Here is a 16835-nt window from a genome sequence, read left to right on the forward strand (position 1 = left end):
CACCAAAGGGACCCAAATCCACCCCCAAGTACTTGATAAAATGAACAAATATCTCTTGGCTGAAATCACCAAGGGGGATCAACCAGACCAAAAGGGAAGCTGAAATCACCAAGAGGGAACCAATCCCATTTGATTAAACAATTGAGTGTTTGAGAGTCCACCCATCATAAAATGAGGGAATTAGTGTGCAGCATTGTTTAAAGTCTATTAACCCTATAATGCCTAGTGCGACATTTTCGTAACATTTAATTAAAACGTATCTGGTGCCAAAATTATAAAGCTTTTGGAGCCGACGACGATATCAATGAAATTGTTGCACTTCACTAGTACAAATGCATACCGGTAGTGACGCATTTTAGCAGTAACCTGCTTGAATAGGGGCACATGTTTTGACAGATTGTGCGTTTGAGGTTAGTGCTCGTTGGCGTTCAGTGCATTTTACGATAATTTTCAATCTAGTGAAGTTTTAGTGTTGATATTTTTTGTATATGTTCATAAAACTGTAGTTTTTATGTCAAAGGTGTAATACGTATAAAAAACATTATATTTATTATATAGTTCCTCTTTTTCAAAATGTTCATCTTTTGAATCGACGGTGACAAAAATTATCACAGCATGGATTGGGGTTTGTTTAATGGAAAACGGCGAATTTATGACCTAGATGGAAGCGGTACAGACTCAGACAAGGAACCAGATACTAATAAGGATGAAACTGGTAAATAAAATGTGTATTATATTTAAAATTTTTGATTTTACTATATAAAATTTTATTTATATTGCTATTCAAACTATTTTGATAACAATATTTATTTTATCCCATGATAGGAAGTGAATATACGCCCGAATATTTTGATTTGGATGAATTAGAAGACCTCGTAGTTAGTAATGATAATACTAGTGAAGATGAGTTAGAAATTCCAATAACTACAAGTTCAAAGCCATCTACATAAAAAAATCGAAGAATTCCTGTTTGGCGGCACATTTCTGGAGCTAGTTCAAATGTAGTACTGAAATTGGCCCAATCAATTCCTGTTGGATTGAACCATTTATTATATTTTGATAACTGGTTTACGTCACTTCCTTTGATGACAACTTTATCAAAGAAAAAAATATTTAGCTTGGGAACTGTTAGAATCAATCGTTTGCCTGGCATCCCACTAATCAAGGACAAAGATTTGATGAAAAGAGGCAAAGGGTCCCATCAAGAAGTGACTGCTCTAGTTGAAGATACTGAAGTACGTGTAGTGAAATGGGCAGATAATAGAGTTGTAAACCTTATGTCAACTTTTGCCTCGGCAGAACCAAAGGCCAACTGTAAGCGATATGACAAAAAGACAGAACAAACCATCACAATCGATTGCCCCGCTATTGTGAAAACCTACAATCAGTTTATGGAAGGTGTTGATTTAATGGACTCGCTAATTGCACTGTACAGAATTCACATCAGATCGAAAAAATATTATCACAAATTATTTTTTCATTTTATAGATGTGACTGTTGTGAACTCTTGGCTACTTTATCATAGAGACTGTGAGAGCCTTCAGTTACAAAAAAAAAAAAGATCCAAAGTCTGCAAGAGTTCAAAATGAGCATCGCCGAAGCTCTTCTTCTTGAAGGAAAAAGTAATAGACCAACAAAAATAGGCAGACCTTCTACTAGCTCTACTGATGTTGAGTTTGCTAAAAAAAAGAGAAGAGGTCCTGCCACCAAAAGTATCCCTGGAAGATGATGGATGGTCTTCACCATTACCCTAAGGTCACAAACAGGGGAAGATGCAAAAATGTAAATTGCAAGAGTGCACCAGTATTTGTCTGCAGCAAATGCGGTTCATCTTTGTATCACAAAAGAAAAAAATTGTTTTGTTCAATTTCACACTAACTAAAATTATAAACAAATACATTTTGTATTATATTTTATAAATAAAATAAGTTTTCAGTTTTTTTTTTTTATTTAATAATAAAATAAGATGAAAAATAATATAGAAATGAAGGTGCATTTTTTATTCTTGTATTATAAATCCATGGACGAATATGACAATTTGGTTACATTTAAAAAACACATTTTATATTTTTTTAATATATTTTGGTTGTTATATATATTGGCAACTATGAAAGTAAAGAATAAAAACAAAAAAAAAAATTTTCCTGAAATTAAAAATTCAGGCATTATAGGGTTAAGGAGCTCTGTTCATGAAGTCACCCAGGGTTCTCCTGGGTCTTTAACTGGCCCTGGTTAGTACACTTGGTGAAACCAAACCTAGTGACACCACTGCCTTTACAGAATGGGTGCTTGTATTCACCCTGCAATGAACTGGCACCCCATCTAGGGATTGTTGCTGGGACAGACATGACCTTGGATGGGTGGATAGATGGAATAATTAAACATGCATAGCAATAATGTATAGCTCATTGCAGGGTGAATATAAGCACACACATACACTTGTAGCATCAAATTAGCTTCACCAAATCCCCTAACCCGCATGCGATTGGAAGGAAACCTAAACACAAAGTGGGAAAGCCCACCAGGAAAACATACATATTCCAGACAGGGACACCTGGAACGTGACCCCCATACTGCGAGGCAGCAGTGTTTCCTCCATGTCACCGTGCCTCTACATGTTTAATTATTTAAATAATGTATACTGTTAATAAAGTTAACAATTTATCTGTAAAATATAATATAGTAGGGAGCTCCACCCTCTGCTTGCTTCGCTCTCCAACCCCTTGTTTTGGTTAACTCAAAATACATTTTAAAGAGATTCGTTTTGTCTTGTTAGTTGTTATATACGCATTATGTTCACTTTTACTTTAAAACTTCAGTAAAAACAATATTTGGAATTAACCTGTCTTCAAGATTGCATTGAATTGTGATTCCTTGTTCGGTCTTACATCGTGATAATGCAATGTATAACTGGCCGTGAGTGAATATTGTGTCTTTCTCTCTTATAAATAAACCAACTGTTTTGAATGTTTGTCCTTGGGATTTTTTCACTGTCATTGCAAAAGCTATTCTCACAGGAAACCGTAAAGTTTTAATACAAATGGCATATCAATATCTCCTTTTGTGTCTAATGTTATTCGCGGAATATGTACTACATTACCTTTCTTGTCACCTGTTAAAATTTTACATGTTAGAATCGTTCTACCAATTTTCAATACAACTAATCTTGTCCCATTGCTCATTACGATACATCCTTTTTTCAACAGTAATTCGGCCGGTGGGAGACCGGATGGTGTTAATGTTTGTAGATATTCTGTGGGATATTGTAAATTGATGTTTTCATCTTCGGTACTATCATCATCAACTGTTTCAGCATTTCGACATGCAGATGCTTCTTCTTTGCTAAGTCTTTGTTTACATTTCTTTTTTTCAGAATTTGCACTCTTTTCGCTCCTGCGCTTTTGTGTTTCTTTTCGTCACGCCTCTCTTTCTGCTTTGCTTAATTTGGATGTGTCATCTTTAACTTAATATTTTTTTAAGCTGCTCTTTGTTCTGTGTCGTGGGATGTGAAAGTGTGTCTCTGTCTCACTTCAAATGTCTCTCTGTCTCTTTTCAAATCTGTCTGATGTGGATGTCAGTATGACGTGACTTGACCGTGTCGTGTGTGTCGCGGGACGTGAAAGTACAACGTGACTTTACGGTGTCGCAAAAGTGTCTTTCTGAAGTCCCTCTTTGCAGTGTCTCTCTGTGTCTCTTCAAAAGATCATGTCTCGTCGCCCAAAAAGTGTCCTCCCAAGTTTTTTTTTATGTAATTGAGAGACATATTTAATGCATTTCATCATAAAAATATCAGTTATACATCCTAATATTCTAACACCACACAGCTCCAAGTGGATAGCTCTTGGACATCTAAATCAACTTAGAAGCCAGTTATCATCATGGGACAGGAAATCAGTATGATCTCTAAATATGCACTCTCTTCTAATTCTTCCATTTGTGACATCTTCTAACAACTCTAAAACAGCCATGGTAGTTGGAATAGTTTGGCCATTCTATGCACCATTATATTGTTACAGATTGATTATAATCAATAGCCTTAAATTTGTAAACAATATGCAAACTAATTTCAGCGTATTTGTTAAAGCTTGCATCATGGAGGTGAATCTAAAAAAGAAAGAGAAAGCACATAGAAACAGAAGCCCTGCTTTGATACTGGGTGCTGACTGTTTGCAAAACCGAGCGGAATCTTGTGTACACATGTTCTGAGACTGCTGCGATAATATGTGTAGCTTTAGTATTTATTCATCTCAAAGTGAGTGTAGAAATGGGTATATTCAACATTTTTGTGCATATACACCCCAGGCCTTCTTGAAGTTATTGGAGGGGATCACATAAAGGTCCTAATGTAGGACACCATAGATCTGCTGGGAGATTTCAGTGCCCACGTGGGTAATGATAGAGACACCTGGAGAGGCATGATTGGGAGGAACAGCTCCCTTATCTAAACTCAAGTGGTGTTTTGTTATTGGACTTCTGTGCTAGGTATTGTTTGTCCTTAACAAACATGATGTTCGAAAATGAGGCTCATAATTGTACTTGGTACCAGAGCACCCAAGGCCAAAGAGCTATGATCAATTTCATAATTGTGTCATCAGATTTGTGGCCAAATGTTCTGGACACTTGGATGAAGAGAGGGGTAGAGCTGTCAACTGATCACCACCTAGTGGTTAATTGGGTCAGATGGAGGGGGAGGCACCTGGACAGACCTGGAAAGCCCAAGCAAGTAGTGAGGGTGGACTGGAAACGTTTGGGGGAGGCTCCTTTTCAGAAGACTTTCAATTCCAACCTCTGAAAGAGCTTTTTCTGTATCCTGTGGGAGGATGAAAGCATAGAGTCCAAATGTTGAAAGCCTCCATTGTGTAAGCAGCTGCAAAGAGCTGTGACCTGAAAGCCATAGGTGCTTCTTGAGGTGGCAACCCAATGGTGGACACCAGAGGTAAGGGATGCCATCAGGCTGGAAAAGGAGGCCTTCCGTGTATGATTAGCATGGAGACTGGGCCAAAAGTGCCACTGCCTTGGCGGTCAGGGAAGTAAAAACCTGGGTGTGGGAGGAGTTCTGAGAGACCATGGAAAGCAATTACTGAACAGGCTCAAAGAGGTTCTGGCAAATCATCAGGCGACTCAGAAAAGGAAGGCAGATATTCACCAGTGCTGTTCTCAGCATGGGTGGAGAAGTGCTGACCCGGACTGAGGATGTTATCTAGCAGGGATGCTGGATGAAGATCAGCATGGTGCTGCCTCAAGTGGAGGAGTTTAAGTACCTCGGTGGTTTGTTCGCAAGTGAGGGGAAAAGTAATGATGAGCTTGACAGACAGATTGTGCCAGCAAGAGTAGTTATGCAGTTGCTATACCGATCTATAGCAGTGAAGAAGGAGCTGAGTCAGAAGGCGAAGCTCTCAGTTTACCAGTTGATCTATTCCCCTACCCTCACCTATAGTCACGAGCTTTGGGCTTGACCAAAAGAATGAGATCATGGATATAAGGGGCAGAAATATGCTTACTCCACAGAGTGGTTGGGCTCTACCTTAAAGATAGGGTGAGAAGTGCAGACATTCAGTAGAAGCTCGGAGTATAGCCGCTGAGCCTCCACATCAAGGGTAGCCCCTGGTATAGATTTTCCAGGCATGACCAGCTGGAAAGAAATCCAAAAGAACTTCAAAAATCCCCAAAACCATTTCAGGGAATTTTGTGTTTCACAATTTTTCAAAATCTCCTGTGAAACAAATTTTATCACTACTTACAAATGTAATGAGAAGTCAAGCAAAATGACATCTTTTATTGGCTAAGATTACAATATGCAAAGTTTCAAGGCAGCTCGAGCCCCTTCTTCAGACAAGATCAACATACTGCTCAATGATTATATTTTGAGATTTTTTTTAAAGAAAAGGAAACCGAGTGTGTACACGGCTTGGTTTTTATATTTTTGCTTTTTTCCATTTACTAATCTGATAAGGTAAAAAGTTGTGTATTTCACAATACTACTCCATTTTTTTTATAAAATGTCTCCGGATTTCAGTCAGTGAAGGCAAACATTGCCACAGAAAAAAGAATTCTACCTTGAGTTAAGGTGGTGTGATTTTTGAGATGTGGTTATTTATGGCACACATATCTCTTTGAACTTGAACCAGAATGCTCTAACTCGGGTTCATCTAACCACATATTAATTTCCAACATCACAGCTGGGTCACTCTTCGGTGCTTTCACGTGGTTCTTATTCAGTAATGGCTAATGTGTCACTCTCCCATACACGTTAGTGTTCTGCAGGGCCCTTGATATGGGTTATTGAACTGGAGGAGAGGTGCACCAGATACTGAACTCCATAACATCTTCAAATTGATTGTTGCCCACTCTCTGGGTTCTCACACAAGTTTCTTCCTTGTCTGCTCAGAGTGCTTTGAGGTAGAACCATTTCTAGGCAGAATCTGGGTGGTTTAACATGGCATCCATGTGCTGATAATTAAACCAACAAAACCCACTGAGATAGTCAAATATTCATTTGCAGACTTTTCTTATTTTTACTTTTGCATGATGATATCTTTACCTTTGTTGGAATGCACTTGAGATCTTCAGTCTCTGATGTGCTAATTGATAGTGTACTCGACATAGTGAACTCATCATTAGATATGGGGGTCTTTCCTGACTATCTAAAGACTACAGTTGTTAAACCCCTGCTCAAGAAAAATAAGCTTGACTCCTTTGTTTTTGAATACTTTAGACCAATTTCTAACCTCCCTTTTTTAAGTAAAATTCTAGAAAAGGCAGTTATTAAACAGCTTAATGATTAGTTGATTGAACATTCTGTCCTTGAGAAGTTTCAGTCAGATTTTAGAACAAACCATAGCACAGAATGGAGCTGGTTAAAGTAGTAAATGACTTGTGGGTTAATGCGGACTGAAACCGTGTATCTGCTCTTGTTCTCTTAGACCTGAATGCAGAATTTGGCACCATAGACCGCAGTATGCTAATAAATCACCCCTGAAAGTGGGTGGCCCTCTCTGGCAGAATCTAAAATTGGTTTCAGTCTTATTTAACAGGTAGTGATGATTGTACTTCGGAGCCCCGTAATATTGTATATGGTGTACCACAAGGATCTATTCGGGGTTTTTTTACTTTTTTTCAGTCTATATGCTTCCATTAGGTCAGGTTATCTCAAAACACAAAGGCGAGCTACCACAGCTATGCAGATGGCACACAGTTGTATTTGTTGATGGTGTTTGATGACCCTGATGCTCTTGGCTCTCTGATCCAATGTCTTACTTGCATTTCCAAATGGATGAGTAGTAACTTTTTTCAAACTAAATAAGAAGAAAGCAGAAATCTTTAAGTGATTGGCAAATGTGGATATTGTGAGAATATGGGATTAAACTTGATACCTTAGGTTTAAAAGTCAAGACAGAGATAAACAATTCAGAGGTAATTATTGACTCTTACTTAAACTCTAAATCACATATTAACCATATTACATTTTTTCACTTAAGGAATATAGCAAAAGTCCATTTATAACTTTACAAGACATTTCAGTTGTATTCCTTATAGACTATATGGGTACAGAATTATCATATTCTTCATGGTTCTGCAATCTGTTCTAATCTCTATCTTTTCCGGTTCTTCTTTGGTGGTGATCTGCAGCACCAGCATCATGCAGCCTCCTGAGATGATGGATTGAAGGTGGGTGTCCCAGCTGTCCAGAAGATTAACATCATCAAATACTATCATGTCAAGCCTGAAAGCAAAGAGGACTGATTTACAGCCATTTATGTTACGTAGAATTCCCAGTGGGAATATGGGTGGTCTTTGTGGCCTTAGAACCCTTGCAGATTAAAGTTTTTTCCTTTAGCCTAACTGGATTTCTTTTTATGTTCTCTCGGCCATCTCTCCTTACCTTTTGCCTTTGTTACTTATTTTTATATTATTGCCTAATCTTATAAAGTTTTTCATTTCATATAATTTTTGTTGTTTTGTAAAGCACTTTGTGCTACACTACCTGTGTGAAAATGTGCTTATAAATAAATGTTGCTGTTCAGATGTCCTTCATATTCACAATGATTCCTTAACTCTGGGATTTACTTGTGGAGGTTAACCGTAAGGTAAACTACTGCCACGTCTATGGTAATAAAAATAAAATTAATCATGGGTAATTCCTTTATTGACTGTGTGGAGCAGATCTAGGCAAAGCCACACTTGTAGTGGATTTCACTCTGCACAAGAGAGGAGTCAAGCTGTAAGAGGCACCAATGACACTCCAATAATAGGCCCTTTGAGGACAACATTAAATCTGGGACTGCAGAGACACCACAAGCCAGTAGAGGGCTGTCTAACCTGGAATGCCTGGACCAGCAGGCAGTCACAAGATGACCTGATGGGACTCTGGAAGTGTTCATGGGAAGGGGCCTTAAAAGGATTTTCTGGTCATTGGGTCATCACACTTCGTGGCAGGGGGTGTCATGGACAAGGGTTCAACTGGTGGGAGGATGCAAGGTCAGAGTTAATGAAGAAAAGGTGTGGGAAGTGAGAAAGGAGTGTGCTGGAGTATGTTTGTGGTACCCCCACTGATAGGCGTGGGGGGGGGACGGACCGTATCTGTTAGTAAAGGCCTGGATGGCCACCAGGTTTATTAGCTTTCCTCTTTTATTGTTACTTTGAATTCTCCTTGAATTATTCCATTTTGCATTTATCATTTATTTCATAATTCAACATCATTTTTAGGCATTTTGTCTACTTGGACATATTGGGGTTCAGGGCTCTACAGGGCACAAGTAAGAATGTTAACTATGGCATTAACATGCAATTCACATGTAAGTGGTCCTCTGTATAGTGGATACTGTGGTCTACTGTCAAAGGTTTATCTGACACAGATAAAGGCAGCCTTGTGGGCTACTGGGGTATCTAGCTTGGAAATGTTTTGCCAGATTGGATTTGATTGGCTCCTCAGATTTCCATGTGGCATTACCACAGGATGTCTTCATAAACAAGACAGTGGAGAACCAATCCCAGCAGTAGAATACAAGGCATGAACCAGTCCAGAAATTGTCTCTGGGCATGGGAGTGAAACCGGCCTTTCACTTTAGTTTACATTCAATAATAAAGCTTGCAGGCACAGTGCATAGCTAGGAAACAAAATGCCAACTGCTATGCTAGAACCTATCCTACGGCAATAGATTTACAGGGTCACATTCGTTGTTTTTTTTTTTTTTAATTTAAAAGTATAATGCTGTGTTAAGAAAGTACATCACTACAAGAGATCTACTAAAAAAGTATAGTTTGGCACTTCACTTTAATCAGTCTTTTAGTTGTATATGACAAAATGGAAGCCTGAACAGTATGGATCTAAAAGTCTTTCTTTGCGAAATGACCGAATTGCTCAAGAGCACTGAAGGAAGAGCTGAAAGGAAGGCAGCCGTATCAACTTAAAATGTTAGAATTGGCCCAAGATGAACATGACTAGTGTTGTTTCTTTGCAAGCATTTTGTCCATGATAGAATAATTTTAAAAGAAAGGGACATCACAAATGAATAGAGTCCAGCATATGACTTTATTTACCACAGAGGCCATGGTGGCCCATGACAATCAATTGCATTTCAATATAAACACTCATCTCTCCTTGCAGAGCAAGCAACTGAATGTTACACAGTCAGCAGAGCAGCAGCAACACAATAAGGCCAAGTGTCACACCAGACACACAACGCTCTTCTGATTCCACTGCTTTCCATTTATTTAGGGCTGGGTTTACTCCATCAATAACAGTTCTCTACAGGCCTTGGCATTAAACTTTAACAAAACACCTGAACATGAAGTATCACGGAATGTTACAGTTCACCACAGCTTCTTGGGCCAGAGTCAAGGTGTGGGTTTTTTATTAACTGTTCTGCATTGTCTTCCTTCCAGAAAAAAAAACAGCATTTACACTGTAAGAAGGCCCTTTGTAGAACATGCCTGATGAACCAACAAGTTTTAATGCTATCATGAAAATGTTAAAAGGCCTCAAGTTGTTTAGGGATGTATAGTACGGCACATGTTAAAATCTGCCCAATTTTAGTCCCTTCCTCTCCTCCACACACATTTGGAGAAATCAACCTATTCATTTTCTTATTTTGCTTTTTTTCCATATCAGGGCTGTGGGAAGCCTGGAGCCATTCCTGAACGAGGAGATGGCCTATTCAGGATCCACAAACCCAGACCCCCTTCACCTTTGGACAATTCAGTGACAACAATGAACTTAACTTCATTTGGGGTTGTGGGTGAAAAAACAAAATTTCTAAGAAAAACATTCGAAATACAAACGTATTCATAAAGTATTCACATTAAAAGTAGCTGCATAAAAAAAAAAAAAAACTTTAGACTCCAAACCGTAAACACACATTGACTGTAGTGGTTTAGGACCACCAATCACTCCATTTGATTGTTTGTGGACTATGAGAACCCAGAGGCAAGCTTCACAAACTGTACACAGAAAATACCACCGTCAAGAATCAAGCTGGGCTCCAAGGTTTGTCTCGCCCACCACAGTACATGCTCTTTCTATGCATTAACTTTTCAAACCCTCTTATGTAATAGAAAGTCATGGGCAGTCAGAGCCCATCCTGGAGGAGTGACTTCTGTTCTCAGGGAGTACTCACATATACACAGGCAATTTCAAGTCACTTTTCGTTTTCTATAAAGAGGCATTTTAAGTAAATTGCTTTTCATTTGATTGCGTTTTGAAGTGTAACTCTACAGCCCAGCTGATGTTTCCTTGCTTGGTCAAGTCTAAGTTCCTGACATGCATAAAAACTGTCAAAGATGCAAACTTTAGAACCATCCTCTTCTATCAGGAAGCACCAAATTCTTTTCTGCGTTCTTCTGTAGACATCTTTTTAGCCTAGTGTGACAGTCAGTCAAGCTCCTTAATAGTAACATTTATATGATGATGTGCAGACCATGTGCAAAACTGCTTTGTTTCTTCTAATGGTTATTAGCAGTATCAATAAAAGGTCTAGAAATCAGACATGATGAAAAAAAAAAAAAAGTCTGTTTTTGCTGTCTACTATTATGAATTTTCCCTTGATGAATGGTTGTGCACAGAAATAAGGAAACTTTGCAGATTCTTCAAACAAATTTCTCAGCTTCTTTGGTATTTACATAACCAAGGAGATCTAACACTTAAAACGGTAGTGATGCACATCATGTTAACTAGCTAATCTAGAACACTAACAGAGCAGATGATCAGATGCCAGAAATGCTGGAACATCTACTGTACTTAAAGGAAGGGTGAAGCCATGGAAGGCAAGCTATAGTGCTGATGCAATGCGACTACAGGCTAAAACTGATGCAGTGCTCAGAAGACAATGTGATGTAACCATTAAGCACATGCTAACTGCTAAATATAACCATGTTTTTATAAGGAAATTCCTTTGCATATGCATGTTGCGCTAGCGGTCATTAGTGTTACTGGCTACAATAACACATGCATTAATCTTGCTCTGTTTATGAGGCAATCACTTATACATAATGTGTGATATCAAGGAGGGAACAGCACTAATCTGATCCTTTAAAAAGAAACCTGAGAAAGAATGTACTGTATGTAGCTCTCCTCCTTTCTACTAAACTACACTGTCTGCTGATCTTTTATTTACACAAAAGAATCCACAGAATTTCACATAAAATCTTAGTTTTCGCCAATGGCAAATGTAATTTGTTATGCTTCACTTCCTGTTATATTTTTAATATCCATTCCAGCATTTGCACACCTGCTTATTTCATTTTAGGCACTGAAAATCAAGCTTTAAAGGACTACTCCTCCCATGTTTTTTTACATGTTACTTAACCCCATGTAGTTTGTAGTGATGGGCAAAAAAAAGTTTCTAAAGAATGGGCATCTATGGAAACCAATGCTGGACCATATTCTGTCATAAGATTTGTTATCTCTGTTTTCCATGACAACTTAAGATTAAAAATTGTTCTCTGCCTTCACTACAGAGCACATGGGGTGAATAACATACTGTATAGAAATATAATTTCTTGGAGGAGAATTCCTTTAATCCTAGCAGCAGATTCTTTGGGCTGTAGGGCAGGAATATGGTCAAACACTAAACTGAAAGAACTACACATCCTGGAATCAAACCTTCAGTCCAAGTGCTACAGGATGAAAACAACTTCCTCTACCAGCCTGACATCTAACACTTTAGGACATGTGGCCGCAATCCCCTTTACTGCTCATCATCATGTCTGTCACATTAAAAGATATCTGCCTACATCACTTACACCACCTCCTACCTCTTGCAGCACAAAGACTACCTGGCTAACAGTGCTGACTAACAGCTCCAGGGACCTGGGCTAAATTCACTCAGATTTCACATTCTCCTTTTATCTGCATGAACTTTCCTTGGATTCTCTCAACAGCTCCCACATACCAGATATCTGCAAATCAAAACGAACCCCAGAGTGAATGTCTCCCATTCAGGGTTAACTTCTGGCTTGTTACCTACTGTGGCGCTGATGTAAGCTTTGGCTTCTTACAAAACCTTTGTAAAAAGTATGGGGTTAGGAAATGGACAGATATAAACTCAACGTTACATTTATTATGAAGGCTTATGCAAGGTCTAAGTAATACTGATCTTGATATTTCTGTATAGTGTGTAGCACAAAGACATTTATGTTTTTAAATCTTAAATGTGGCTTTACATAAAATGTGAGCTTTACTACTGTATAATATTTATGCTTGTATTTAAAGTGATGTCTATTTTACCCTTTCATATATTTTTTTTAAAATGTGCATTTCCATGTTGGTATTCATTTAAATTTTTTTCCACCTCTGTCCTTTGCAGTATCCATTTAATACTTACAGTATATTGTAATGTTTTTTAATTGAAATGTTATTTATTTTATCAGGTAGATTGTCATTTTTTAGTTTTATAACACTTAAAGTGACTTTACTGATTGAGTTTAAAGCGTACAATATATTTTCATCTGTTTTATAGCCCTTAAAACAGGCTAAATGTGTTCTAAATACCAAATGCAAATTTATTTTAATAAATATGGTTATAGCAGAACACGGTTTTATTGACTGAACTTTTTACCTTGTATGTACTAAGTGTAGTAGGGATGGTGCCCCCACAGTACAAGTTACTTCACCTCAGGACTTGAGCACCAAAAAAGCAAGAACCCGCTCACCCTCTGCCACTGCAGCACGGCTGCTGATTGTTCATCATTGCAGAACACAAGAGAGCTCTGTTGGTCCACAAGACAACATGAGAGGTGTCTTCACTATCTGCGACTAGTCCATCCACATTAGTCCTATTACGTGAGCACAGAATTTTATATATTTACACAGGTGTTTATTTTTATAATTAAAATGAAAAATATAAGATAGGCTATTACAAGCCAAAGTATGTATATTTTTGTTTAGTGCATATAGAAAATGTCACATAAGACTTTTCACAAAAATCTAAAACTTAATTTCAAAACATCAGATAAAAAAAGAACTTGAAACATTATTATCTTTTAGGGCTTGGCACACCAGATCAGTTGAATCATGATGGGTTACCTTTAACTGGCAAAACAAACTCAAAGAAGCCATGTCCCTAAAGAATACCACAGAATGAAATGCATCCTTTGACACAATAAATATAATACAATCCAGATCATTTTGTCAGTGGATACACCATGGGACTGGAGGCAAAATGACTTTGCAAGCTTCTAACTGTATGTTGGAAGAACTTCCTCATTAAAACAGGCATGTGTAGCAAAACAAAAAACAAAACACGATAAACTCCATGCACAGAGATAACAACTAATTCACAACTGCTTATGGTGGCCAAGATCCAAAAATGAAGGCAAAACAGGTAGAGAACTGCGAACTCAGCATCTCAATGTCATTTTAAGGCAGGAAAAGGGAATATCCAGCATTTAAGAAACTCAAGAGTACTCAACCTCTAAAAGCAGATTTCCTTAAATATAATATTAAACAAAATATATAGAAAATCTTAAAAAAAAGGCACTGGTATAAACAGAAGATACTTAAGGGTGCTATTACACTTGGGCACCTAAAAAAATCTAAAACTCTTAATTAAACATGTTTTAAAAGATTACCCAATATTACAAAATAAAAAGGAATGCAAAAAATAATAAAATGAATTCAATATCAAAACACAGAAAAAGCAGTATAAAATAAGTAGAGATAATCCAGAATTCAAAGGGAATGTTGCTGACAAAGATTAAGGGTCACCTTCTTTTAAGTCATACCTGTGAGGACAAAGAAAAACATAAAATTAGAAATAAGACATTGTTATTCCATAGCATGCTGTAAACTCACTCATTGGATTGGTCACAAATGTCTTAACTGCTGCTGACTCAACACCTAAGGTATAAAGTACAAGCTGTGATTTTGAGCTTCAATCAAGACATGAAAGTCTTGTCCAAGAATGCAGGATATAGCAAACAGTACAGTTGAATGTCCACAGGTGAAACAGATTATTAGGCATTATGTTGCCAACCAACCACATCTCATTTAACTTTTAGCACCATGAGGAATTATTAACCAGAATCTCAGTAACACACTACTCTGCCAATGTCTGGATGTATAAATAAGTAAATTTACACTGAGCTGCCAGTTTATTAGGTCAACCTAGTGTGGTGAGCCTCCTTTAGTTGTTGTCCAGGCAGGGATCCTACAAGATACTAGATATATTATTCAGGAATGGTGTACCATGACGAAATGATTGTGTGGCACAGTTGGTGCAAATTGGACAGTTGCATAATCTTGCTCTGAAGAGCCCTTTCTGCTTGACAAGGGTGACATCCAAGGACTGTGAGGATCACTGAAGCAATCAATGTTCGCTGTCACATTCCCGGAACAATGTTCCACAATACAGTGCAAGTGTTTATCGGAATATGGATAAATAGTAGCCATGAAAAGATGAACTTGGTCAGTAACAATGTTCACATTTACCTTCCAATTCAGATTTTCTTCAGTGGCTAACAGAAGCTCTAATATGCGTTAGAAATATACTCCCTAACCATCACAATGCTACCACCAGTCTGTACAGTTGACCCCAAAGTCATGTATCTCAATCCAAATTCTGGTCCTTTCATCAGCAAGATGGAAAAGGAACCTGGATTCCTCTGAACAAAACTTTTTTCCACTTGTAAGTCAAGTTTTGATGTTTCTTTGCCCACCAGAGATGTGCTTTCTTGATTTTCGTGGGCAGCATCAGCACCAGATATGGTACTTCATTGTTGTGGCCCATTCAAGAGAAAGTCAGAAACACAGTGGAATCTAAAATAACATTATGCACACCAATATTAATTTGTTTCTAATTTGCCTGATTGAGGTCTGTCAGTCTCCTTTGATCCCTCTGATCTAAAATCTGATTTCTTCCACAGGATCGCCTATAACTTTGTTTTTGTCACCATTCTTAGTAAACCCTTGATATGGCAGTGCGCCTATGATCATATTAATTAGAAAAATTATTGAACAAACACAACTAGCAACAACTAACAGTCCACGTTCAAAACCAGGGTTTTCTCACTGTAATATTTAAGTGAACACTAACTGATGCTAGAAACACTGGTTTGCCCATATTGTCTCACACTGTTATCACATGACATAACATGAGTTGGAATGTAGAATTTGTGAGAACGTGTGAAGGGAGGATTCATCTAACAAACTGGCAACTCATCATTATGCTGCTCTTTTAATTTTTAGATCTTGCTCCGAGTTCTGTGGAAGAATACACTGACGTGTGTCATGAATGGCAACACCAGATTATTATAACTGTTTCCTGTTCTGGGAATTCAGAATTAACCTGTTACACAACTTGCATAAAGTAATTTTACAGTATCATGATAAAAAAGGTTTGCTTTTTTGTTTAATGTAGATAATAATGTACTGTACTCTACTGAGTAGTGTCTAATGTGACAGTGAATTAGCTCGCTCGCTACAGGACAGGGCAACTGAAGGCACTGTGCAGCTCACTGAATTTTAATTTTAGGCACTCTAAAATTAAACTTTCTTTGTTCTGTAACCCTTATTTCTTTCCTTTACCTCATCCTTGTCTTACTGATTAACTTTCCTGTTTACTCCATTATTTAATTTCTACTATAGATATGTTTACTTGTACCATGGCAAAGAATTAATTACATAAGATGAATATATACATAGGGTAATCAAAGAAGAAAACATCAGAAGGAAAGCAATGTTCGAGTAGAATATAGGGGCAGAGAGACCCACCACAACAGTAAGCAGTACTACTGTATATACAGACATTCACTAACTATCAACTATATTCAGATGCACCATATCTCAAAATTTTATTTACTACAGGCACTGCCCTCATAATTTTACCTTGAGCTATTCAGTCATAAGTCAGTCCTTCCCTTCACCAAAAAATGCTGGCAAATTATACTTACCATTCTCCAACCCCGGAAGACAGGTCAGCCTGTGACAAGTCGATCAGGACCTGTTTAAAAAGCAAAACCACCAGAGTGACAAAGAGCTAAACACACCAGCATGAGAGATGATCAAAACTATCCCATCTAGGATGGACATGGCCTCTAGTGAGGGTATGAGAAAGAAATGAGGAAGCCAGTACCCAACCCTACCTCACTATAACACTTCTACATCAGGCCTTGCACTCTTGCACTTACTAACACATTTATCCGACTAAAGAAGCTAATTCCATGCTGAGCTCCGGCAGCGCTTCTTTTACGGAGTGTCTTTAAATCCAATAATTCTATTAATACCTATTATATCTGCTAGCCATTTCTCTTAAAGGCAGGATGAGCATGACAGTACAAGATAGTGAACCATGGCTAACTATATCCTTTTGAATAAACAGGTAACAGGATGTCATGTTATG

The 16835-nt window shown here is 37.8% G+C and overlaps 1 protein-coding gene across 2 annotated transcripts in view; it reads right to left on the minus strand.

Annotated features, from left to right (window-relative positions):
* Positions 1–9513: 9513 nt before the first annotated feature.
* Positions 9514–16835, minus strand: part of esyt1a (extended synaptotagmin-like protein 1a) — a 102627-nt gene continuing 95305 nt past the window's right edge. For both annotated transcript variants that reach the window (XM_039747279.1, XM_039747280.1), the window contains 2 exons: positions 16387–16436; positions 9514–14220 (listed from right to left, as the gene is read on the minus strand). In XM_039747279.1, coding sequence (XP_039603213.1) covers positions 14193–14220; positions 16387–16436 — 78 coding nt within the window. In that variant the 3' untranslated portion in view covers positions 9514–14192. The remainder of the gene's footprint in view (positions 14221–16386; positions 16437–16835) is intronic.

Source organism: Polypterus senegalus, chromosome 3, assembly GCF_016835505.1.
Source record: "Polypterus senegalus isolate Bchr_013 chromosome 3, ASM1683550v1, whole genome shotgun sequence".
Classification (NCBI taxonomy): domain Eukaryota; kingdom Metazoa; phylum Chordata; class Cladistia; order Polypteriformes; family Polypteridae; genus Polypterus; species Polypterus senegalus.